General features: G+C 39.1%; 1 protein-coding gene across 1 annotated transcript; it reads right to left on the reverse strand.

Moving 5' to 3' along the window:
- Positions 1 to 20883: 20883 nt before the first annotated feature.
- On the reverse strand, positions 20884 to 24670 carry LOC148027455 (uncharacterized). Its single transcript, XM_087689149.1, has 2 exons — positions 21637 to 24670; positions 20884 to 21550 (listed from the first exon to the last, which is right to left on the reverse strand). The coding sequence occupies exons 1-2, from the start codon at positions 22006 to 22008 to the stop codon at positions 21290 to 21292; spliced, it is 633 nt and encodes a 210-aa protein (XP_087545275.1). The 5' UTR covers positions 22009 to 24670; the 3' UTR covers positions 20884 to 21289.
- Positions 24671 to 25581: the final 911 nt, after the last annotated feature.

Consider the following 25581-nt stretch of genomic DNA (forward strand, 5'->3'; position numbering starts at 1 on the left):
ACTAGTCTGAGCTTTTTGTCTTGGGCTAATGCAAGTTCTTTCAACTAATTTTTTATTTTATTTCATAAGTATGATCGATTAGTTAGCTTTGGTTAGTGATGGTTATTTTTCCATCAATTTTCCCTTACTACAGGTAGAAATTATTCTAGCCCCAAGGAGGTTTAGGTGAATGTGCATTGTATCTTGTATTTGAAGTTGGTTGGAAAGAACATAGAAAAGCATCATAATTCTCTTTGTTTTAATGGTTGGCATCAAGTTACACTTACCCAATACTAAAAAAGGCGAGCTTCCCCATGGATTTAGGTTCGCATTCGATGGTACTAATGAGGGCTATCCTACTTGAAGAAAATACTTGTATAACAAGGAGTTGAAACTTGGGCCTGCATCAATTGGAGCATAAACTAAGACTTCCTTTGAAGTAGTAAGTTCAAGGTATAAATAGATTGGTGGTATAGCCACCTTTGCTTCATCATCCAAGTTTCTCATTGCAACTACTTGTACTTGAAAGTTCTATTACAGGGATGTTTTTTGGCCTTACTACAAGGGTCTTATCATTCTATTTTGGCTACCTCCATTGTTGATGAGCTATCCACAAACTATAATCAAGTAACTATCAAAATCCAAGTTATTGCCCTCAAATAGAATACATAAAATTGAAATGACAAGCTGTTGTAATAAATCGTAGTAATATACCAACAACCATGTGTGAGCAACCAAGAAAAAAAGACTAGGAACAACCAGCACTGAAGGTTGTCACAACTACAATGTCAATAACCATACATGTGGTAGGCATAAACATCATGCACATATGAGATCTTAGGGTAAAGATAGGAGAGTTTCCAAATGCATAACCCACTGAGCAAAGCTCAATACATAACCCAAAACCATACAAATATCATTGACAGACATAAGTGTCGCATCCAAAGTAAGTGATCAAATCATCCCACTATAGGGTAATTGCATCCAATACATATCAAGAGAGCATGTACATGAAGTAAGTATCCCATGGTCTTGGTGAAAGTAAGCTCAAGCTCAACTGCATAAATCCAAATCTCTATGTAATATCCAAAGTAGCACAGGTATCTCCCACTAGAACAAAATCGAATGCCAAATGAGCAATTCAAGCTCAAAACATCAAGTACATGATATCCAAGTATCCAAGATACATGAAGCACAAGAGCATAAAACCTAATAGATTCTTCAAGCTCATAATTGCATAAACCATTGAAGTAACCAAGGCATGTAACCATAGCCAAGATCAATGTAACAGAGCCCCAAGCTTAGCCCAAAAGCATACCATAGCATATTGAAAAGTATACATAACAACCAAAGTAGTGGTATATACAATGAGTATTCCATGAAGCATCAATGAGCATTAGGCATAAGCTTTTCACTTATAAATGCTTGCTATCCTATTATTATAGTATTGAAATGATAGTGAACTCTGAGCTATTTCAAGCTCAAATCAAATCCAAAAGCATAACTATACCATCCTGACACCAAAATAGCATCCCCAAAGCATCAAACATATATTTATGGAATTTATCGCTTGTTATCCAAACCAAAACTATTATGTTCTAAGTTAAATAGAGAAAAAAACTTTTCAATATCAACTATATGAGTACCTAGATTTGTAGCTCTTGTTATGCTCTTTGTTTCTAGCTATAGAACACCTAAATCTGATATTGTATGCAAAAGTTCTACCCAAAATATGACAATGTTGTTAAATCGTCATAGCTATCCATGACTTCTATAGCATGCTCTATTTCCACTCAAAATGGATAAAATGGCTACTCCTCAACTTAATAAGCACTCAACAAGACTCAGTACCTGAAAGATGTATACCACTTTAGACACAAGATTATTCACACCATCAAAAGCTCAAGATTTATTGCATCAATATGTACAATATGTAGCTTTTTGAAAATAGCTTTTCAATACATTAGGTAAAGTTTTTAGTCATTGAACTTGGTCACAAGTAGTTCATTAAATACAAGGGATTTCTCATGGACCTTAAGAAATCGATAGTGGCCTAGTTGTTCGGGTAATCCCTTGATAATGTAATCATTTCATTTTTGCCTACCTAAGTGAGTTATTCTATGAAGAGGTAAGATGTCAATTACTCAATCATAGATATAATGACCTTGATAGGTACTTTGATCGGTTATAGTTATAATGGTTTTGACTTATGACTCTTAAAACAAAAATATATTGACAAGTTTGAGTTCCTCCATCCATCAGATTTTTCTAAGATTTGTTTTAAGATAGACCAGTCTTTTGGCATTAATGAAGTAATAGACATTGTATTGGGTCCATTGCCTTTCTCTATAGTATTTAGGAGGGCAATAAAGAGTCTCTAGATCTTAATGAAGTCTTCTCACCAAGTATAATCTAACGAGTGTAGGATGGATTGATACATAGTGCAAAAGACCAAGAAATTATGCCAAGGTTTAAAATAGGTTAATTTAACACACACACACACTATAAAGACAAAACAACTCATTGAAAAGAAAAAGACTAGCTATATTATTTCATTATTGATATACAAGAGTCTTGTTTTACTCAATCGTATAATAAACAAAACCAACCATGGAACTGTTGAAGGAAGATAGTCTCATATTTGGATGGCTCACTCAAGATATTTAAGGCTAGATACGTGACAAGGAGATTGAGAAATCCCTCCACCTGATAACTAGAATAGTAGGATTCATGGAAGAATACAACTCCATTGGGTCGTGTGACCTGAATAGTCCTATTGTACATCCACTGGACTCGATTCATTGCCCTGCCCTCATGATATTCCACAAGACTACGAGGACTTAGGTAAAGGTAAAAATTCAAACTATATTGAACCTTTCAACCCAACAGATCCTCCATAGCTTGTACTCGAGAGGTTGTTGAGGTGGTCAACGTACATACAGTATTTGATAGAAGTCCAATACCAACACACATACTACATCCACTGATGAACATAAAAGAACTAGTAACAAGGTGGAATGAAAATCTAATCCATCAATCAAAATGTGCGCTTTCACAAGGGTAGGCTATATTCCACCCTACATCATGTATCATATGTAAGAGAAGGCCTTGATGCCTTTTTCTTACTAAATTTTATGACTTACGATGCTCATAACCTATTTAAAAGTTATTTTCTTATTAAAGTACAAGTATAAATATGTTGGATCACATACGTTATTCAATTCTTGGAATTCCTTTTCTTTTTGTTTACAAGGTATTGGTCGGCCTAAATTTGTACACAGATGGCAAATTGATAGTGGTTTTGCTAGGTTTTACTATATATTTCTTAGGGGAATTTTTATTTACATCCATGGGGCCAAGAGGGGATAATCAAGGCAACTTGATATTTTTAGGTTGGCAACAACAAAGGAATTGTGAGGTCACATTTCAATGTGATTAGGTTTTACAACTTTTGTGAATCGTGAATACACATACTAATTCTGATTGATTAGTTGCTTATTTATAAGAATAAGGGCTTCTGAATCTCTAGTTTTGAAGAACCGAAACTCTTCAACCAGGTTTAAGTATAATGAGAATTTAAGCTCTTAGAATATAATTCTCAATGTGCTTGATTTTCTCAACATCCACTAGGTAATTTCCATCACGCAATTTCTAACTCTTCTCTTACATTGTCAGTCATTTTGATTCAAGGATAGTCTCGAAAGTAATCAAAGCAACATTTTATGCAAACCAAAAATTGTTGGATTCACAAGCCATAGTATATATTGCCCGAAATATCTCATAGCCCAAAAGTTGGTTAAGATATCCCTTTTAAAAATTCCAGTTTTTGTCTATTGATTTTAGCACTAAATAACTTAAAATTCATATCTGAAAATTTTAATGTCATAATGGTAGAGCATAGAAAAAAAGTATGCTCTAATACCACATGAAATGTACTCAACCCTAATTTCTTAGGGAGGGTAGTTTGGCAGTCGTTTAGGGATCAATCCTAGTCACCACCATCTAGACTATCTTCGAGCATGCAAATTTAGGTGATCAGGCATTCCCTAGGTCTATCTTGTATCGAAGTATCTAGCCTCATTTCACGAGGATTAACATATGGATTTCATCAAGAAACTATCCATCCGCTTCCCATAAGTGTCTTGGCATATTTTAGTGATTTAAACAAGCATGCTACCACACTATGATGGCATATAAAAATAACCTCATTAATTAGTGTTTGGACAAGATTCATTGGCAATCCTTTATGATATGGATACTAAGTAATCCAATCAAAAACCATAACTAGTTTGTATTTATTCTTATCTATACAACCTGCTCGAAGAGGGAACCAATCCAAACTTGGATTTCCACCCTTGCCCTATTCATCCCAACCCTTCCAATGATCAACCACATTGGGCTCATATAGGTTTCCATCCCTAGTTGAGGATCAGGATTGAGGTAACAAACTCAAACCAAAGCCCATTGATTCTTGTGGCCATAAAGGTGAATCTTCCTATACAAAAGACCAAACTTACTTAAGTGGCCATAAGTCATGTGTGTGTGTGTGTGTGTGTGTGTGTGTGTGTGTGTGTGGGGGGGGGGGGGGGGGGGGGGGGGTGTTTTGGAGAGTGACTGAGGCGATGGGATGGCATCACACCTCATTCCCTACCTCGGAGCCATGCATATAATTAGTATAATTTTTGTTCATACTCAAAGCAACCACAATTATCTTCTAATCTTTTAACAATCATTCTTTTCAAATCAAGATATAACTAAAGATTTTACTAGGCCAAAATCATCTAATTGAAATTTTCCTACGATTTCTCAATTTATCAATACAAATCTAATTCAAAACAAAGTTTATATTTGTATATTTGAATATACTTTAATATCCTATGCATATGAACATACTCTATTTTTTCTTTTTTCGTAAGTAACAACATACTTTAATATTCCATGGGTACAAACACACCCTAAATAAAACCAAAAAAATCAAGCTAATTTCTTATGGAGAGAACTATAAATTAATGCAATTTGTGCATTTGTCCTTTTTGCTAATTAAAAAGAAAATAAAACTACCTTATGTATGGAAATACTTTTCTATGCAATATAATTTCAATTTACAAAGAAGGGATTATTGTATTTTCTATTTCACAATATAATGATTTGAATAACCAACTATCTTACATGTTTAACAAGATGTTTTAAGAATTTTCAATAATTTTACTATATAAAAATATACATTTTCTTTATTGTTTAAATATTAATTAAAATGTTAAATAATTTTTAACCAATAATTTTTTTGAATTATCAATCTAATGATATTTCTTATATACCAAATTAATTCTACTTTTTCAACTAGTTTATTTTTATTTTAAATATTATCACTTTTTTAAAAAAAATTGATATTATTTTGATCATATTTCTAAATTTAAAAGATCAAGAATTTAAAGAAAGTAAAATGAGGATTATTTTATTATTTAAAAGAGTTTTTATGAATAAAGTAATATACTTTGAGCATACTATTAGCACGGCTAGTTGAGGGTCCCACAACATCGATGTGAGGGGACGTTGTAGGTGGAAAGAGCAAGAAAAGAAAGGATTTGAATAGGATTTTAACAAGGGAACTATTGCCAACTCCCTTTTGTTGAATTTCCTCACCTCTAATTTATTAATTTTCACTCCATTTCTCTCTCTCTCTCAAGAGGAGACTCGTTGTCATTGTGTATTGAAAATGAGAAGAGGGGCCCTCCTTTAAATAGTTTCAAGGGGGGATTTCATCTTTATAAGAGGATTTAGTAATGGGAAATAATTTTTGTTTTATTACTTAGGAAGGGTTTTTCGTTATTAGTTCTTTTATAGAAGAAAAAGAAATTTTTAATTTAATTTAGTGTAACTTTTATTGCTTTGATTTTTGTTTCATATGCTAGAAACGGGGGAAGGGGAGAGAAGAAACAATAGTAAAAAGAATCAGGAGGGTACCTAAAGTAACAAAAAAGATAAAGAAAGATGATGCGAAGGAAGAAAATAGAATTCTCCTAGAAAAATCCCTTAAGCAATCCAAAGATGAGTACAACATAAGGAAATGAGACAAACATGATGAAATGAGAAGGGAGCAGGAAGAGTACCATCAAGTTATAATGGGTGAAATCCAGATAGAGAAAGGAGAGGATAGTTTCGAAAAAGGAAAGGACAAAGTAGAAGAGTTTCCACCAACCGACACAACTCTCTTACTCAATCTACAAAGACAAATGGAAAACTAAACAATGTAATTGTAGTAATTGCAAATACATGAAGCAAAGCTAGTCAAAACTAGACTACGATCAAGAGTATCGCTTCAACACATTAGGATAAGTAGCTACAAGCTGAGAGAACTCAAAACCATCCCAAGAAACAAGGCATATGTGGCGGTCTAGAAGCCTTGGAAAAAATATGTGAAGAGCTCAAGGAAAGTAGGGCAGTGGCACTCTCATTATTTAGACCAAGGAACAAAAGTTAGAATTTCAAAAGTAGCTACAAGAGAAGAAGAAGTATACCTAGCAACAAAAAACAAAGGAGCTCACTAACAAAGAGGCACTATTAAGGGAAATTTTCCAAAAATAACTGCAAGAGAAGGAGAACTCCTTATAGGAACGGGTCGAGAAACTCAATAAAGATTATACATCCTTAAAGGAGGAGCTTTAGAAGCAATTGTAGGAAAAAGAGGTTATCCTACAAAAGCAAGCCATTGAGATTTAGGAAAGTAAGATAACACTAAAGGAAAAGTTGATAAAAATGTACAAGATGAGCAACCAAATGGCTAATATGAACCACCAACTAGCAACACTCCAAGCAGCTCTCTCAGGAGAAGGCAAAGTATAGCTTTGGAAAAGAGAGCACAAGCATCACTTGCAAGAGAAAGAACAATGGAAGATTTCCTATGAGGAAATGCAAAGGACAATGGCCACTAGGCTACCCAAGCAAGGACTAAGTAGAAGGGGAACCACAAAGATTACAAGAATTAGAAGTGATGAAGCTATCCATTGACCTAGGAGTTTCCTTATATGGAAAATTCTAAAACAAGGTCAAACTAGATGGTTACAAAGGACATTGGCAGCCAAGCTAACCCAAGCAGTAGACTAGTAGAAGGGGAACCACAAAGAATATGAGAATTAGCACTGATGAAGCTATCCATTGACCTAGGAGTTGCCTTATATGGCCAATTCCAAAACAAGGTCAAACTGGATGCTTATAGGTTCATCCTCATTAAGTAGTGGGAGATCTACAAGGAAGTGGTACTCAGAGCCTACGTTTTGCAAACAGATGACCCTATGGAACTCATTGAAAGGTATCCCTAGACATCCCAAGCCAGCTTATAAGGCTAGATTTGTAGTTGAGGGTTTCAAGCAGAAATATGGCATTAACTTTGATGAATTCTTTTCTCTTGTGGTCAAAATGATAACCTTGTGCTTAGTACTAGCTTTGGTTGCTCAACTAGATCTGAACCTTTTAGACAGCTTTTTTACATGGGGGCTTGCATGATGATATCTATATGCAGTAACCTAAGGGCTTTGAAGAAAAAGGCAAGCAACACCTAGTGTGCAAGTTGAGAAATAACCTTTATGGTCTTAAGCAAGTACCTAAGGAATGGTACCACAAGTTTTATGCTTTTATGCACATACAGAGATATAGTCATAGTGCTATGGATCCATGTTTATACAAAAGAAGGCTCGTGATGGTAGTGCACGATATGCTTATTTCAATGAGAGCTCATGATGAGTTGGATGCCTTGAAAATCGAGCTCAAGAAGAGCTTTGAGATGAAGGACATGGGACAAGCCTCATATATTCTTGGGATGTGCATCACACTCAATCGCTCTAATAAGGGGATCCTTTATCTATCACAAAAGAAGTATATCCAGAAAGTCCTTGAGCGGTTTCATATGTAGGATGGTAAGCCTATTGGCTATCCTCTATCTTCTCATATGAAGGTTAGTCAAGATGATTGTTCACAATTTGATGAGCAGAAGGCAAAGATGGCCAACATCCCTTATGCATCCGCCTTGTATAGTTTGATGTATGCCATGATAGCCATTCGTCTTGATATAGTATTTGCAGTGGGAATTGTGGCACATTATATGGCTACACCTGGAAAACCACATTGGGATGTTCTAAAGGTTATCCTCATGAGGTACCTAAAGGGCATAGCAACTATGTGCATTTGTTATGGTGGCTACTGGAGTCGGGGGTACACTAACTCTTATTATACAGGACATGTAGACAGTAGAAAATCTACCTCTTACTATGTCTCATTAGGGCCGAAAAACGTTAAAAATGGCACTTTTGTTAATCCATGGATTAAGGAAAGGGCCAAAGAGATTTTGCCACATGGAAAAAAATATGGTATTCTTGTCTCCTCTACTTTTGAGATAGTAGAGTTCATTTTGTGGTTCTCCCCTTCTATTTAGCTAAAATCTTCAAACCCTGACAAGTTTTGGTAGTCCCAACGGCCCCTATTAACTAATAAGAGCTGACAAAACCTCTAACAACGATGTGACAAAGTTAAGTTAATCAAGCCCATTTTGAGAATCGGGAGAATTTTCAAAGTTCTTTGTGCTCGTAGTATTTTTAATATGTCTCCTTGACCTCTCTCTTTAGGTTTCTTTCTCTCCACATTGTCTGCATACTCGTTGTCTTTTACATGGCATCCACAAGACGTTCTTCTCGGGAGAATTTTCAAAGTTCTTGGCACTCATAGTATTTTTAATCTATCTCCTTGACCTCTCTCTTTAGGTTTCTTTCTCTGCACATTGTTTGCATACTCGTTGTCTTTTACATGGTGTCCACAAGATGTCCTTCTCATTCTATAAACTCTTGCACCATGTATAGCAAGAGCGCAAATGGAGAATGGGAGCCCAAAACATTTACTATAAATGATTGGGTTACCATGCTACCATCTTGTAGGCGTTCTCACAGAGTGAAAAAAACAAAACAAGGGGATATCAAATATCATTGGAAGGGACGTATATTTGCCTTCAAAACCACGCCTCAAGGTTGGTTTTCTTTGGTGCAACATATTTACATGGCTAGAGATATGCACTTGGCTCCACAGGAATGTTTTTCCCAACAAGTACACTGTAAGTTTGAGTTGTAAAATATACGTGAGTATATGGTTTTGTTTGAAAGATATGCTAAATAATGGAGTATTGGTTGTAGATATCTTTCCATCAACAAGTTTCGAGTGGCAACCTGTGGAGAGCCTCAGCGGAACATTCCATGCCATTCATAAAGAATTTGCAGGCATTATTTATGCTAATAGACCACAAGTTTTTTTCATGAAAGTGGAATTTTTGTGTATTATGCACAATATGTGGTTCCTTCAAGAGCAGGTGCATATGGGTACCTTGAAGATCTGCAATTACCAAGCCTCTCATCTTTGGAATGGGAGATACCTGATGAAGCAACAATGGAGAGTTTTAAACTGAAAATTGCTCAAGAAATTCAAAGGGCTATGACTCCTGGAAGGATCTCATGAAGAGTACGCTCATCATGGTTTTTACCCTTGTATGTATTTGTAGCTTGCTTTAAAACAGCATGTTTACAACATACGAAGGTTTCATGGCTAAACATAAATTTTTCAGAGGAAGATTTGGACAAAATTTGAGGTCTATGTTGGAAAGTCAAGGAATCTGACCACAAAGGTGACTTTATAAGGTACAATGTGTGCCCTCAATCATTAGGTTTATCCTATAATATATCTCGACAATCTCTTATCATAGGTTTTGATTATAGAAGATACAAACTTAGATTGGGTGATTGGGTTCCTCTAGATTCAGATATTGATTGTAAGACATTGAAATTTACACTGCAAGTTACCGCACAAGAAGTAAAAGAGGTGAACATTACTTGGAGTCTTAAGGATGTAAGAGACACCTTGGAGTTTCTAGACAATGTTACTCCTGGATATAAGTTCAAGGTAAATGGTGTTGTAATTGGAAAAAGAGTTGAGAGCTTTGTATCATGTATGAGCTGTTTGCCTCCTAGTGTTGTGAGTTTCGGACCATAAATATGCATGTACAAATAATTTTGAATCTTTCTTTTTCTCACAAATATTGCTACCAGAAACATGGAATTATACACATTGAGAAGTACTATTTAAAAAAATCTTAGTATAAGCTTTGCAATGATTCTGTGAATAACAAATCGTCGTTTGTGGACCAAAATGATTTCATTATATCATGAGTTACAAAATTGGAGTACAATTTACTAGAAAAGAATTGGTACAAGCTTCATAATTCTCAATGATTCTATGAACAAAAAATCGTATTTCATGGGTAAGATCAATATGACATATCATTACATTTTGGGTCAGAATATTGCACTACAGATGTATATACAAGGGGAATGTTACTTCAATACAAATAGACAAATTGATAATTATAAGGCTATTCTTTAGCTTCTCCATCCTTAAGACTTTCTCCTTCATCCGTCATCACTAGTTTCCTCTTAGGTATTTTCTTTCGTTGCTCAAAGAACTTAATTACCTTAGGCACTCTTTTCTCCTTAGGCTTTAGAGGAGATGGACTGAATTTCAATGGGGAAAGCTTAGGCATGCCCTTCATTTTGAGCCCCTTTTCTTTGGGCCTTGAGACTTCTTTTTCTTGGTGGTTGTCATTTTCTTGCCTTTGCCCTTCGTTGTTGCCTATCCTTTGGAATTTTTAGCTGCTGGGAGAGGGGAATCTAGGTCCACCGGTGTAATTGCCCTATCCAAAACTAGTTCGATACACCTCTCTCGTATCCACCACATGTATGCCTCATGGTCGTCTATGCACTGTAACAAAGCACACAAGTTATTTGAAGTAGCAAAGAGATTTTCATTATAAAAAGGATAAAGCACAGGAGACTTACATTCACCCCCTCTACATTCAATAACTTTGAATCTATTATCCTTGAAGCATTTGAAACAACTCTCCAGCCACAACTATGTACATCATTTTGCAATGGGACGTCTTGAAGTAGAAACTTGGTCTCTAAGGATCAGCAATGCTTTCAAAGCTAGTGTCCAAGTGGGTAATAACAAGTCTAGCAGCACTGCACATATTAACTTATTAGCGAATATTATAAACTTTATCCAATAAAGATAAAATAAAGAGTGTTTATTGACAATACATCTTTGATTGGCCATGGATTCTTGAAAGAGAATTCATAAAAATGACCTCTCTTGCAGGAATATTAATATAGATTAGGTTCCAGTGACCTCTGTAAACTAGAACACAAGTGAGCAATAATAACCTTAAAGACAAATCATCAAGAGATAGAATGTTGAAGAAAGTACATTTCAATCGGAGTTGCAACGATGTTGTCCCTTGAACCCTTTATCCCTGCTTCTAATTTCCAATATAACGCAATATAGAAAATTTGACACCCTGAATTGACGTTATCTCTTCGTATTAACCCTTGGACCTGTATTCCTTCCCTCGCAAAAAAAGCCCAATACAACGCGATTTGGCGAATTTGATTTTCTCCTTTCCTCTAATTGCTTCGTATTGGGTGATTACAACAAATCGGAAGTGAATGAGCAGTGCAGACGTATGGCAGTATTGTCGGTTGTACGGCAGTCGTGACGTAAGGTTTTGTCATACGAACGGCAGTGGTGACGTATGTTTTGAATGAAAGGAAGCGACAGATCGAAGGTTGGACTCGAGAGCTATGGTGAGAGAGCAAGAGCAAGAAAGGGAGAGACTAGAAATGGGAACTCCAACAGTCACAATGTGTGACCGGGCCTTCCTTTATTCAAACTGTCACTAAAAGAATAAAGAATAAAGTGACGATGACGGGCGCCTGCCACCTACAGTGTGCAGTGGTGATGACTGTCAATGTAGTAATATACGGGTGGCTAGGCGGAGGCGCCTTTACCCCCAACAACCTCCCACTTAAAGGCGAATTTGCCCTAGTGAGGAGTGAAAAAAAAAAGAAAGAAGACAGTACAACATGTACACATGTACAACAGGATGAGGAAAGACGTCATCTCATCCCACGCCCATCAACCTCCTAAGGAAGGCAAAGCGCTCTGTAGAGAGGATTTTTTGAGAAAATATGCACGATTCTGGTCAGTCGATATCTTGACAAGATCAACAAACTTGTCCTCAACGACCCGACGTATGAAGTAATACCTCACCTCAATGTGTTTCGTCTTCGCATGGAAGACCAAATTCTTGGCTAACTGAATAGCACTCATAGAATCCGAATGCAGTGTAGGAATAGCATCAATACCAAGGTCAGCAACTAAACGACCCAACCAAGTGGCCTCCTTGCAAGCCTCAGTGGCTGCAACATACTCAACCTATGTAGTAGAAAGGGCCATGCATTTCTGCACCCTGGACATCCAAGAAACAGCACCTCCAGTATAGGTGAATACATAGCCGGAAGTGGACTTCCCACTATTTGCATGTCCTGCATAATTAGAGTCAATGTACCCCAGGACTCCTGTATCTTGGCTGCCATAGCATATGCACATATCTGCAGTGCCCTTCAGGTACCTCATGATACCCTTCACGGCATCCCAATGCTTCTTGCCAGGTGTAGCCATATAGCGTGCCACAACACCAACTACAAAGGCAATATCTAGACGAGTGGCTATCATGGCATACATAAGACTGCCCGCTACGGATGCATAGGGAATCTTGGCCATCTCGGCCCTCTGCTTATCTGTCTGCGGACAATCAGCCTGTGATACCTTCACATAAGAAGGCAATGGACAGCCAATAGGCTTTACGTCTTGCATGCGGAAGCGTTCAAGGACTTTATGAATGTACTCCCTCTGTCACAAGTAGAGGAGTCCCTGATGCATGTCGCGTCTAATGCGCATATCAAGTATGTGAGCGGCCTATCCCATATCTTTCATCTCAAAGCTCTTCTTGAGCTAAGCCTTAAGATCATGTAGCTCATCATGAGCTTTCCCTGCATCAACATATCATCCACATAGAGTACCGAAATCAATAAAGAACCATCAGGGGCTTTCTTCGTGTAAAGACACGAATCCATAGCACTTCGATTGTAGCCCTGTGACTGCATAAAGGCATCAAACTTATGATACCACTCCCTAGGTGCCTGTTTCAATCCATAAAGACTTTTCTTCAATTTGCACACTAGGTGCTCCCTACTAGGTTCTGCAAAGCCCTTAGGCTGCTCCATATAGATCTCATCATGCAAGTCCCCATGTAAGAAAGCCGTCTTGACATCCATCTGGTATAAATCCAAGTCAAGCTGAGTAACCAAAGCCAAGACTAAGTGCAGGGTGGTCATCTTAACCACATGAGAAAAGACCTCATCAAAGTCCACACCATGCTCCTACTTAAAACCCTTTGCTACCAATCTAGCCTTGTATGCCGGCTTGGGGTATCCAGGGGTACTTTTTAGCTTGTACACCCACTTGCATGGCAAAGCCTTCTTGCCCGTAGGCAAGGAAACCAAATCCCAAGTGTCATTATTATGCAGGGAGTCTATCTCAGACTGCATAGCCCTCTCCCAGGAGTGATTGTCACCCCTGCACATAGCCTCATCATAAGTAAAAGGCTCTCCTGCATCTCTAACCAAGACATAATGCATCGAGGGCTGAAATCTATCTAGTGGACGTCTGTCTCTAGTAGTCCGTCTCATGGCAGGCTTTGCTGCCTGCCCAACTGCCTATCCAATGCCCTGACCATGAGCATCTACTACAGCTGTAGGCTGTCCAATTGGATGTGCGGGAGCTCTCGGCTCCTCCTGAAATATGACCCTGCGGATCTCAACAACTCTCTCAGGCTGCCTATGCATCTTGTCTTCATGGAAGGAAGACTACATCATGGCTGCGGATGACTTTCCACGCATGCGGATCCCAGAGATGGTAACCCATCTCGCCTACATCCCCATAACCAAGGAAAATGCATTTGACACTCTTGGGATCCAGCTTACTTCTCTTGTCCCTGGGCACATGGCAAAATGCCTCACATCCAAAGACACAGAGATGCGCATAAGAGGGAGGTTTTCCAGTCCATACCTCCTCTGCAATCTGGAAATCCAAACCACTAGAGGGTGATCTATTTATGACATGCACAGTTGTACTAACTGCCTCAGCCCAAAAGCTCTGTGGAAGGCCTGCATGGCTAAGCATACTGCGTACACGCTCCTGGATGGTTGTATTCATCCGCTCAGCCAAACCATTCTAGGGGGGGTGTAGGGGGCAGTCAACTGACGCTTAATACCCCTCTCATCACATAACTGCTCAAAAGCACGTGAGACATACTCACCTCCATTATCTCTCCTTAGGCATTTTAGCCTATACCCAGACTGGTTCTCAACCAATGCAAGCCATCTCTAAAATAGCGCCAAGACATTGGATTTCAGCTTAATGGGATAAGCCCAAACTTTTCGTGAAAAATCATCTATGAACGTAACAAAATACTTTGCACCACCCATAAACTGACAAGGCATGCGCCCACAGACATCCGAATGTACCAAGGCCAAGGGCTCACTCATGCGTGGCCTACCGAACTTCTTATGCGTAGTTCTAGTCTGCCTGCGATAAAGACAATGCTCACATGAATCAAAACATGCATAATCAAGGGACGATAAGTACTGCAAACCAGAAAGCATTTTCATTCCCTTCAAAGACATATGGCCCAAATGGGCATGCCAAAGAGATACATGTGGGATAGAACCCACAGACAAAACATGATCAAGGGAAGAAGCTGATACAATCAAGGGGTAGAATATGCCAGCCTTGGCATCTCTCGCAATCACAAGTCTACCACGAGTGATCTTCCATGCAGAGTCTCCAAAACATATATGATATCCTGCGTCATCAAGTTGTCCAGCTGACATGAGACTACGTGTCAAAGCAGGTACATGACATATATCCTGCATAACAAAACTACTGCTAGAAGGAAACTGCAGCCTAACATCACCAATGCCCACAATATCAAGAGAGCTGTCATCACCCAAGCGCACAGAACCCGAAACAGTATGGTATGAATGAAACCACTCTCGACAAGGTGTCACATGAAAGGATGCACCTGAGTCCAAGAGCCAACACTGTGCATACATAGAGTGTATCTCTGTCATCTACGAAGCACTAGAAGAAGCTGCTAGGATATAATCATCATCATTAATATCCTCAAGCTGTATAACATTGATCTCTTCAATTTTAACACTGGACTTTGCAGGCACATTGCTGCGATCAGAAGACTTATCCTGCACTTTGTCTTTTCCCTTATCTTTGCGCAATTCATGGCATTGTGGCCTAATATGGCCCTTTTCCCCACAATGGTGACAAGTAACATTTGCATTCCTGCCACGGGATTTGCTATGTGACTTCCCACGAGACTTGGACCGAGATTTCTGAGAATCCCGTCCACGGCCATTACCACTGCCATGCTTTCCATATCCATCATTCTAGCCTCTAACTATCATAGCATGAGACATATGAGAGGCATCCAAATTCTTACGGTTAACCTCTTCCTGCAGAAGAGCACTCTCAACATCAGATAATTTCAAGGTAGTAGTAGAGGCACATAAAGCAGTGCGGAATACATCCCATGACTCATTAAGAGTACTAAGAAAGAAAAGAGGAGTGACATCCTCTGCAAAAGTGATGTCCTGCGAAGTCAAGTTCTTGAGTATAGCATGGAACTAGCTCAAGTAAGCAGACATAGTCACATTCTCCTTCATGCGCAGATCTTCTCCTTCATGCGCAGATCCATAAGCTGCTTCAGCCAATACATCTAACTCATTGGACTTTTCTTGTCATAGAGATTCTTGATCTTATCCCACAACTGCCATGCACTCTGTTCTTCCTCAAAGACATAATAATGAACCTGTTCTGTGAGAGACAATACAATAGTGGACTTGCATAACTCATCAAGCTCAAGCCATTCCTCATCTGGCATAGTTGCAGGCGGATGCCCACTCAACCTCAAAGGTTTGATCTGCGATTTCTGCACCAACACCTGCCAAATCTGGCTCTTCCAATAAGAGTATTTCGTACCATCAAGCTTAGTGATGTTGAAAATAGCATGATCAGTGGACGAACTTGCCATAATGCAGGCTGAAAGACTGTAGACAGTTCAAAACTGCTTGCTGTTTATTGTAGAAAATGACCAAAAAATCACCAGGTCGAGGAAAAATGGCGAGGAAAGTGGAACCAAAGCTGCTGCCCACCAAGTACTAGTGAAAGTACATCATTTCAGAGTGTTTCAACATGAAAAATCCATGTCAATCCATACATATATGCTTCCTGTAATAAATTTCAAATTTCAGTAAAAAGAGAGCTAACAGTGCCAAAATCAGATCCCAAGGCAATCAGATACTGCCAAGACCAAAGCCGACATCATGAGGGCATAACATAAGCATATGATGGTCGATAAGCATGAATCCAACACCCAAGTATGTCATACAAACATCTGCCAGTGTGAGTAGGCACACCCCCCAGTCAACGGGGCAAAGTGGTCCTGCCACTACCAAAACTTGACACAATTAGGTGTCAGTTCACAAAGATACGGATCCAAAACTGAGACTTAGCTCATAAACATACAGTGAACCAAGACATATGATGTATCATCCCAAAAGGGTAAGAAGTCCCAAAGTCTCAAGTGTATGTAACTGCTCAATAGCATGTAACGGCTCAATGCATAAAAGTACCGCCTGCTCAATGTTTGATAAGCATTCAAGAATGCTCCCACTGGCACAAAGGTCGTATGTACGAGCTCAAGATCTCAAGACAAGGCAAGACATAGTGCCAATGACATAAGTCCAAGACAATACATCAATAGTACATTCCGAACATGTAGGCGGTAGAGCATACGTATGTAGCATCCGTAAGCATGTAAGACATCAAATACATCCCAATCCAAACTCTAACAAGCCAAGTAACATCCAAGACTACTCCAGATAATCCAAAATACATCCAAGGTGGAGCTTCAATGAGCACTCAAGCTCAATGTATGCATAGGGTAATCAACCGTGACATGAGCATCAAGCCGTAGGCAATGGGTATGCATAAACCCAAGGAGCATCATTGTCAAAGCATATACCACGATCAAGCACAAACCATGTAAATGAGTGCGTAATGTCAAAGCTCTTCCAAAAGCATCCAGAATGAAATCCAAGCTCGAAGTCATACCGCGAAGATCAACACTTCATGGCATATATCCAAGACATAGGCCGGAACCAATAGGCATAACCCAAAGCATGCAAAATAGCTTCAGTCCGCTTTTATTACAGCATGAAATGACTGTAAAAATTTGAGAAATTATAGTTCCAATTCAGTGCCAAAATGATGGCATAACATGTGCAATCCATCCCCAAGTCAATCGGCATCCAATAGGCATCAAACCGGTTGACTATGTTTGCCTAGACAAGCATAGCATTTACTATCAATGTAGCATCAGCATAACATGACTGTGAGCCATTGTAAATAGTCCCAAACAGTGTTTGAATCAGCCCCAAATCAATGTCCAATGCTCAAGCCTTTAAGATCGAACATCAAGCATGTGCAAATGCCTCAGATCAAGCTGGTGGAGGTGCCCAATGGCCTGGAGCTTGAGGAGGACCGGTGTGGAGCAGATGTGGATCAACCTGAAACAAGCGCAAATAGTGTGTTGATGTCCTGGGGGGCCTGCAGCCCACGTGGCATACTTGGGGTGGAGTAGGGGCTCAAGTAGATGCCCAAGGAGGCACACACCAAGCCTCAAGGGTTCTTGAGTAGGGGCAATGAAGATGTGAAGCAACGGAGCTTCAATGGTGGCTGCTCCAAACTGCTCACAGCCTATGTGACCAGAGAACTGAAGTAAACCCTGAAGCAAATGATCAAATACCTCTGATCTAATGCCCTGAAGGTGCCCAACAATGCCGGGAAGGTGCTCAGGAAGCCGAGGAGTGACAGGAGCTCGAAGAAGTCGGATATGGCTGCCACAAAGGAGACCCAATGCAAATAGGGAGTCAATGGGATGCTGAGAATGCCACGAACCAAGCTCAAGAGTCGGAAAGAAAAGCTCTGATACCAGTTGAAAGGGAGCGACGGATCGAAGGTTGGACTCGAGAGCTATGGCGGGAGAGCAAGAGCAAGAAAGGGAGAGACTAGAAATGGGAACTCCAACAGTCACAATGTGTGACCGGGCCTTCCTTTATTCAAACTGTCACTAAAAGAATAAAGAATAAAGTAATGGTGACGGGTGCCCGCCACCTGCAGTGTGCAGTGGCGGTGACTGTCAGTGTAGTAATACACGGGCGGCTAGGCGGAGGCGCCTTTACCCCCAACATTGAATTCGCGCTCTCACCAAATGAGAAGTGCTTATATACTTGTGTTGCTTATGTCCACATGTCACGTTTCCATTCGCCCCGATATTAGGGTTTTTTTGGAAAGTTCATTCCTCCCCCTCCCGCCTATTTAAGCCCACAGACGCCCATCCGTCCATAATTCCATTTGCTCGATGTCAACAACTACGTCGCCATCACATTATGTACTTCGTCCAAACATTACGTCCAATATCATTCCCAACCCGCCGTAGAACCTTCCATGCACGCCTGAGCAGATTCCCAAAGTCCATCCCCAAGTTTTTATCTTTCTGTTCTCATATTCATGTCTCCACACATATTCATGTCTCCACTCGCAAGGTTTTTTTCTCCACTTGCCAGGTTTTTTTCTCTCCACATGTGAGTCTTATCCCATGTGATTCTTATTCCATGTTAGGGTTTTTCCCACACCAACTAGTCTAGATGCCAAGTTTCTCAAATCCAAAGGCGCCACTCGAAACTCAGTCGAGTGTAGGTACACTAGATGCGAAGTATTCCCTTGGAGGTTGATGACATAGATCTTATGTTTTTTTCTCTTCACTCGCGTCATCATGAACCAGAACGACACGATAGGTATTGAAGAAAGGCTTTCATTTCTCACTTACTTGCATCGTATTGGAAGGAAAGTATTGCGTCAAAAGGTTTATCCCATGTTAGGTTTTGTCCCACACCAACTGGTCTAGATGCCAAGTTTCTCAAATCCAAAGGCACCACTCGAAACTCAGCCAAGGGTAGGTACACCAAATGCGGAGTATTCCCTTGGAGGTTGATAACATAGATCTTATGTTTTTTTCTCTCCACTCGCATCGTCACAAACCAGAACGGTGCAATAGGTATTAAAGCAAGGCTTTCATTTCCCACCCACTCACGTCGCATTGGAAAGACCTCCATTCACATCGACCTCCACCGAAACAATCACTCACGTCATCCTCCACTCGCGTTGACCTCCACCGAAGTAATCACTCGCTTCATCCACCACTCGTGTCGATCTCCACCGAAACAAACACGATAGAGCTAATAGGACGGCTTTTATTTCTCTCCACTTGCATCATATTGAAAAGACTTTGCTTAAGGTTCTTATTTTTCTCGCAATGTTCCCTCACATATGTGTCTTTGTTTTGCACTGTGTGTGTAGAATCCCAACCAATTTCTGAACTAGAATGGTGCGATGGAGGAGTTTTGAGGCTAGTAAATGCTTCCACTCGTGTCGTAAAAATTCATCTTCCAACACGGAGCGAGGGTTGCACTTCAAGAGATCTATACGTTAATATTCGCTTTGTATAGGCAAGTTGTTTTCAGATCTATTGATTCAAGATGTCAGGAACTGAAATGTCACACATATCTGCCTCCACATCTATAAAAGGGAAAAGAGATCTTGAGCCCACAATGAAAAAGGAGTCAGTTGCTTCAGATGTTTCAATTGCATCTCATATGTCAGTGATGACAGGTGAAGGTTCAAGGAAGGCTTCAAAGTCTCCTGTGAGGGTCCCAAGGCTTTCTCAAATTATAGATGTTACAGTCTCTAAGAAGCTCTTGGATTTCTCATAGAAAATAATATTGACCTTACAGTCTATCCAACAGCTAGGGAGATTTTCAATCTAGAGTGGGATCTTGATCAAGTTCTTAATTTCTCAAAGGACTTTTGCAATGAAGATTTTGCAGAGTTTGAAGAGTTGGCATATCATGTTGTTTAGTTGGATTCCAATGAGTATGTTCACACCCCTGTTGGAAGGTCAAGCACTGAGAATTCCTTGTTTACCAAGAAATGTGGTTATCATTCTCTTGATAGATTTTATGTAGCTGAGTTATGCTCTTTACACCCAAAAAAATGCAAGCTTATGCTTAAGTCTAGTGCATTCATTGTATTTGCCCTTGTGAAATACCCTCTTAAATCTGATGAAAAGCATAATGAAACCTCAAAATTATATGATGAAGATGTTGAGGAGCAACTAGACACCCAGATGGAAGCACTAGTTTCAAAGGACTTGGATGTTGTTGAATTTAAAGCAGAGACTGTAATTGAAGAAACCACTATAGAGGTTGATGAGCCATATGACAATCCTTCAAGCCTTATTGTTCCATCTTTGCCTACTTTCCCAATTAAAGACAAGGAATACATATTATTGTCTGATCTCCAAACTCTTTTCAATTTGAGAGAAGATTATTGCTTGGCAGTTATTGCAAAGGCATCTGTAGATGCAAAAGGCATAGTGGATGTTGAAAATGAGTCCAAGGAGGACTTACTTAAATTAGATACTCAAATGTCCGATGATATGTTTATAGATGCATCAAATGCTTTATCCTTATGTTTAAGCAAGGTTAAAGATGCTGAGAGAGAGTTACTAGCTACTAAAAAAGAGTTTGACCAATTTCAAGAGAAGCTTGGAATCTCCAATTTTGGAAGGGAGGAGTCAGAATATGTAAAGGAGCTCAAGGATATCAAGGAAACATCAATTAGCTTATGGAATCCAAGCAAACTTGAGAGTGATGAAAATCAAATGGTAATGCATTCTTTTGTTTTTGTGGAATCACATACATATTTTCGTTTTTCTCATTCTGACTGTAGCTTTCATAGTTGGAGATTGCATATGAGGATAGTTTCTTGGGAAGAGCCAAAGGACCAAGAGTTGGTGGTAGTTCCCTAAAGGATGTTGCACTTCGGCATTACATATCGAGGATTGATCCCAATATTATGTTGGTTTTGCATAGCTCTTTCTCAAAGGAGGCCTCATGGCCAATTGTCTGTGTTAAAGCACTTACAAGGCTTCTTGGATACTCAGGTTTGCAATACAATGCGCACAAAGTTATGTTTTTGGAAAAGACAGCAACCATCCGAATATCTGGTTATGGTCCCGACTTCTCTGCCTCTAGGGCTGGATACTTCCTTGCATACTCATCTTATGTTTTAGCAGCAAACAAAAAACAGATATCAAATCCATAGATGGATACAAGAGAAGAAAGTTTTTACGTTATAGAGGACAAATGCTCGAGGAGGAAGAGGATGTAAAGGCTCTTAAAAGCTAGCCATGTATATAACATTTTGAAAATAGTATCAGTATTTTAGATTCCACTGTATTTATTGTGTTCTTTGAAGTTGTCTTCGAAAACCAATTGAATAACTCCTGAAGGGCATTGGTTTTTGTTGCTCCTCCTCCACATCTAGTGCTCCAAAAGAAACACATCCATGCTAGGTAGTGAGATTTCTCCATACCTTGGCTACTGTAAGTTGCTAGGGGCCCTTGCTCTTCCACAAAAAAAGGCCCATGAATAAGAAGAACATGCTGTGACAACCCAAAAAGCAATAATCAGTTTAAATCATTAAACCTCGTTTTCAAAATAGAAAGGTTCAAATTTATATCCATCTTACCAAGTAGAAAGTAATATCATTTTCTCCCCAAGCTTCCTTAATTGCTTGAACAAGATTCACAATTGAACGTTTGTACTCTTCCGAATAGTTAGATGTTATCTTTTGTTGCCTGAGCATTTTTAAAAATTTGTCAAGGTGTCTCCAAACCTCCATTCGTAGGAATGCAATTCGTGGTGTGCTAGCCACATTTGTTGTGATTGCACACAACTCTCTCCAACACTTGCACAATGTGTTCATTTGTTTACCAGTATCATTTCTTAGAAATCGTCTAGCTTTTGCACCCCCCATAGAGACATCTGCTAATACCTCTCTTGTTTTCCCTGAGGCTTTTGGATCCTTTCTCAGGTGAACTTGACCTCCATGAAAACCCATTTTTGACTGTAAAGCTCACATTTATCAATACAGTCATCTGACAAAGATACTGGTTTTATTGAATATGCATAGTCAAGATGCAATCTAAGCAACTTATCAATTATTCTAATCTCTGCATGTAATGTACAAATATGAATGTTCCTTAGAGAGATTGAGAGAATAAGATCCCATAAGCCATCCACATTTTTGAACTTACTCAAATCTATAGAGTTTTGAGTCGGGACTCTTCTTGCTAGCCACAAAGTACTCCTTTCTTTGGATCCCAAACTCTCCATGCAATAAACACAAGGATATTTTGCATTGGCCCCATTACTTACTCCAAGCATACATTTGATAGTTTTTAAGTCAGCACTCATATTCCATTCCACATTAAAACTACCAACACCATCGAGTATCAACATTTCACCTTCACTTTGAGACTTTATAATATTAGGAATACCTGTATGAGAGAATAACCATTTCAAGATTTCATGACTTTCAGTTAGTACTTGGGCCGCATGAATCCACCAAAGCTCCATCTCGGATTGTATCTTAAATTGTTGTTCTAGCTCCTTGCTGGTACTGTAATCCAATGCCCTGTTCATGATACAGATGCTGACTCTTTCCATATTTTGTCCCTTTTGAATCTATGCTTCATCCAATTTTAGTGCAAACTTCAAAATACCACAACATTCTTGGACAGTAAATTTATACATATGGACCATTGTAATCTAGACCTTTTAAGATCAATCCAAATATTATTAAATGTGTTGTATTCAAAAAAGGCCTTTGTTTTATGTTTTTCATAGGGCATGGATCCTTCTATATGTATATACTCCCCAAAAACATCTGGAATCCTACGATTCATAGCTGTCCTAGCAATTGAAACTGCAAGAGGCCAAGGCAAACCAAATGCACTTATTCTATGACATTTAAGATTTGTAAACCACAATTTAGAGAGAGCATGATAACCTCTACGATTAATACCCATACTGTCACAGGTCTCCACTATTTCATCTGGTTTAACTGATACCCATACTGTCTCCACTATTTCATCTGGTTTAACTGTTCCTTTTAAATATTTCACTAACTCCTTCAGAGTTTGGCTTCTCAAGTCTACATTTTCAGGTGATTTAAGAATCCTTATAATGTCCTTCTTTGTCATGGTTTCTTTAATAAGCTTAATCCTCTCATCGTTCTCTCGAATATTAATACCTGAAATATTAGAGACACATCTCTTTGCAAGATTTAGTCTCCTTTTCTTCACCCGAATATACAAGTCTATTATATTTTTAAGTGGTCTTTTTCTCTGTCTAAACCCTATTGGAGTTTCTTTTAAGCGCAGTAATTTTTCTTGCAATGACTGATTAGAGTTTTCTATATTATCAACCTTGTCTGTTAGCTCAAAAATAGTTTTTTGTGCCAATGTTAATGCTTTCTTCATTTCGTACATTTGTTCTGTAAATGTAAAAGATGTAGAATATAATCTCATGCAATAGCCAAGCATCCCATCACAACCATCTCCAACATACCTTATGAAGTTGTGAATATTGTAAAAAGTGTTGGAAAACATGGACCTAGAACTAGATCAGCTATGGTGGATGCAAGTCAAACACATGATACATTATCAAAATGAGGAACTGTAACTCAAGTGAATTAGGTTCCAAGATAGATTAGCTTGGACTCGTAAACACAATCTTGAGTGACTCAAATTGATTGTACCATATATAAAAATGAGTGTCAAGTACATGCTTTTATAGCTTTATGGATAGTACAGCTTTTCTTCTTTGTGCTTATGGGATTTTGGACATCTCTTCCTTGAGCTTATGGAGCATACAACTTTTGTCATCTCTCTTATACAAAGCCTCTTCTAGGCATACATCATTTGATTTCTCAATACCCCCCCTCAAATGATGAGTCTCTACCCTTGCTGGCTTTTGCCCCCCTTGCATGTAAACATGGACCAGGAGACTAGCTCTTTGGCAGCCTAGTCAAGTTAAGGCTTGAAACTTTACATCTTGGTAGGGATTTTACAGCCACTATGGGAAATATTTGCAAAACATTTTGTTAGTTTGTAGGAGCGGAGTATTTTATATTCTTCATTTCCTTCATGCTTCTTTGGCATTCTTTGATCTTCTTCTTGGTCTTTTGCTCCAATGTTTGAGCTTCTAGCATTTTGGTCTTCATGGTGCTCTTTATCCCTTTTGTTGATGCGTGATACATGCTTTTTTCTCTAGTCTTCTTGACATGATCTTTGTGCTTTATAGGTACATGCCTTTCTCTTGACAAGCTTTCTTTGCCATACATAGGATTGGCCTTTGGCTTAGAATGGATGTTGCAATGATTTTGGCATATAAGATGAACATATTTCTCCTTGGATCTCTCTCGAATTTGGAGTACATGGCTTGACATGGCATGGTATAAGCAAATCATTTCGATTTTGAGATATAGGAAGGTCTTACCTAATAGCAGTGTCTAATGTCGATTACAAAAAATGCTTCAGAGAAATTGAGAAGCACACAATGCTAGTGTCAAAAGACACTTGATGGCAAAAGAGATGGTACCTTAATGTCAATAAGGTTTGGAGAGGGTGTGAATAGGTTTGATTTAATCATACTGTTAATTTTTAAAAAAAAATCTTAAGGTATTTAGAAGGATAAGAGAGGTTAAAAGAAATACATTACTCCTGTCGACGATTTCTTCACGCCTTCCTGCGTAGGAGCCATGACTTCGTCTGCCACATCAATTTCTTTCTCATTCTCTTGATTTGCTAGAGCAAGTAGATGCGTTTTCTTGTTCTACTGCATTAACTGAGTGATCACCTCCTTTCTCGTGCTTCTCTTTTTCAGCAGGGCCCTGATCTTTGTGTGCATCTAGTTCCACCGCTTGACCATTCTGTTCTACGGGGTCTTTCTGCTTATGGCTTTTAATTGCTCCCTCTGTGGCGATCACAAAATTATCATCCTCGCAGTCCAGACGCAGTTTCTTTGCGGCTTGGCCACCGTCGCTGCTGTTGACTCATCTCCGTTGACTTCCTGGGGTCTTTTGGCACTCTCGTCAAGAAGGACTTCCGTGTCGGCCATTATAGTATACTCACTCGGTCTCCTTAGTCACTGGAACCAAGGACTTGCAAATGGTGAACCTTACCCTCCGTGTTCTTTACAGGCCTGATGTTGACAAACTTCCGGATATATTTAAGTGCCTTGGCGTAGAGTACTATGAGAAGATGCTTCCTTCAATTGGAAATGAGGTGTTGAAATCTGTTGTTGAACAGTTCAATGCTGATCAACTTCTTACAGAACGGCCATATGTGTCTGCACTTGTGAGAGACGTCCTTCTCCGAAGATCCAAGGAGTTTGACATCCTTTTGGATGATGTTGCAATCACACACCTTTCTTTTCTCTGTCTCTATCTAGTTACCTCTTCCTTTGTGGCTATTCCTTATTTTCGAACAGTAGCCAGCCTTCAATGTGAACTCCAAACAGATCTTCTTCAACAGCACTGCAACACATCCTTAAGCTTCTTCACCTCTCCTACACAGCACCTCGTATACAGTAATGAATCTTGAATGGCTTGTACATGGAGAAAAAAATG

Source organism: Lygodium microphyllum, chromosome 12, assembly GCF_053477565.2.
Source record: "Lygodium microphyllum isolate KBCC chromosome 12, Lygodium_microphyllum_v1.1.10, whole genome shotgun sequence".
Taxonomy (NCBI): domain Eukaryota; kingdom Viridiplantae; phylum Streptophyta; class Polypodiopsida; order Schizaeales; family Lygodiaceae; genus Lygodium; species Lygodium microphyllum.

Excerpts from the sequence above, each read along its gene's own strand:
- LOC148027455 (XM_087689149.1), bottom strand. The coding sequence starts at position 22,008 with ATGGGTTTTCATGGAGGTCAAGTTCACCTGAGAAAGGATCCAAAAGCC. Across the intron at positions 21,551-21,636 it reads ATGATATTACTTTCTACTTG|CATGTTCTTCTTATTCATGG; the intron begins GTAAGATGGATA and ends GGGTTGTCACAG.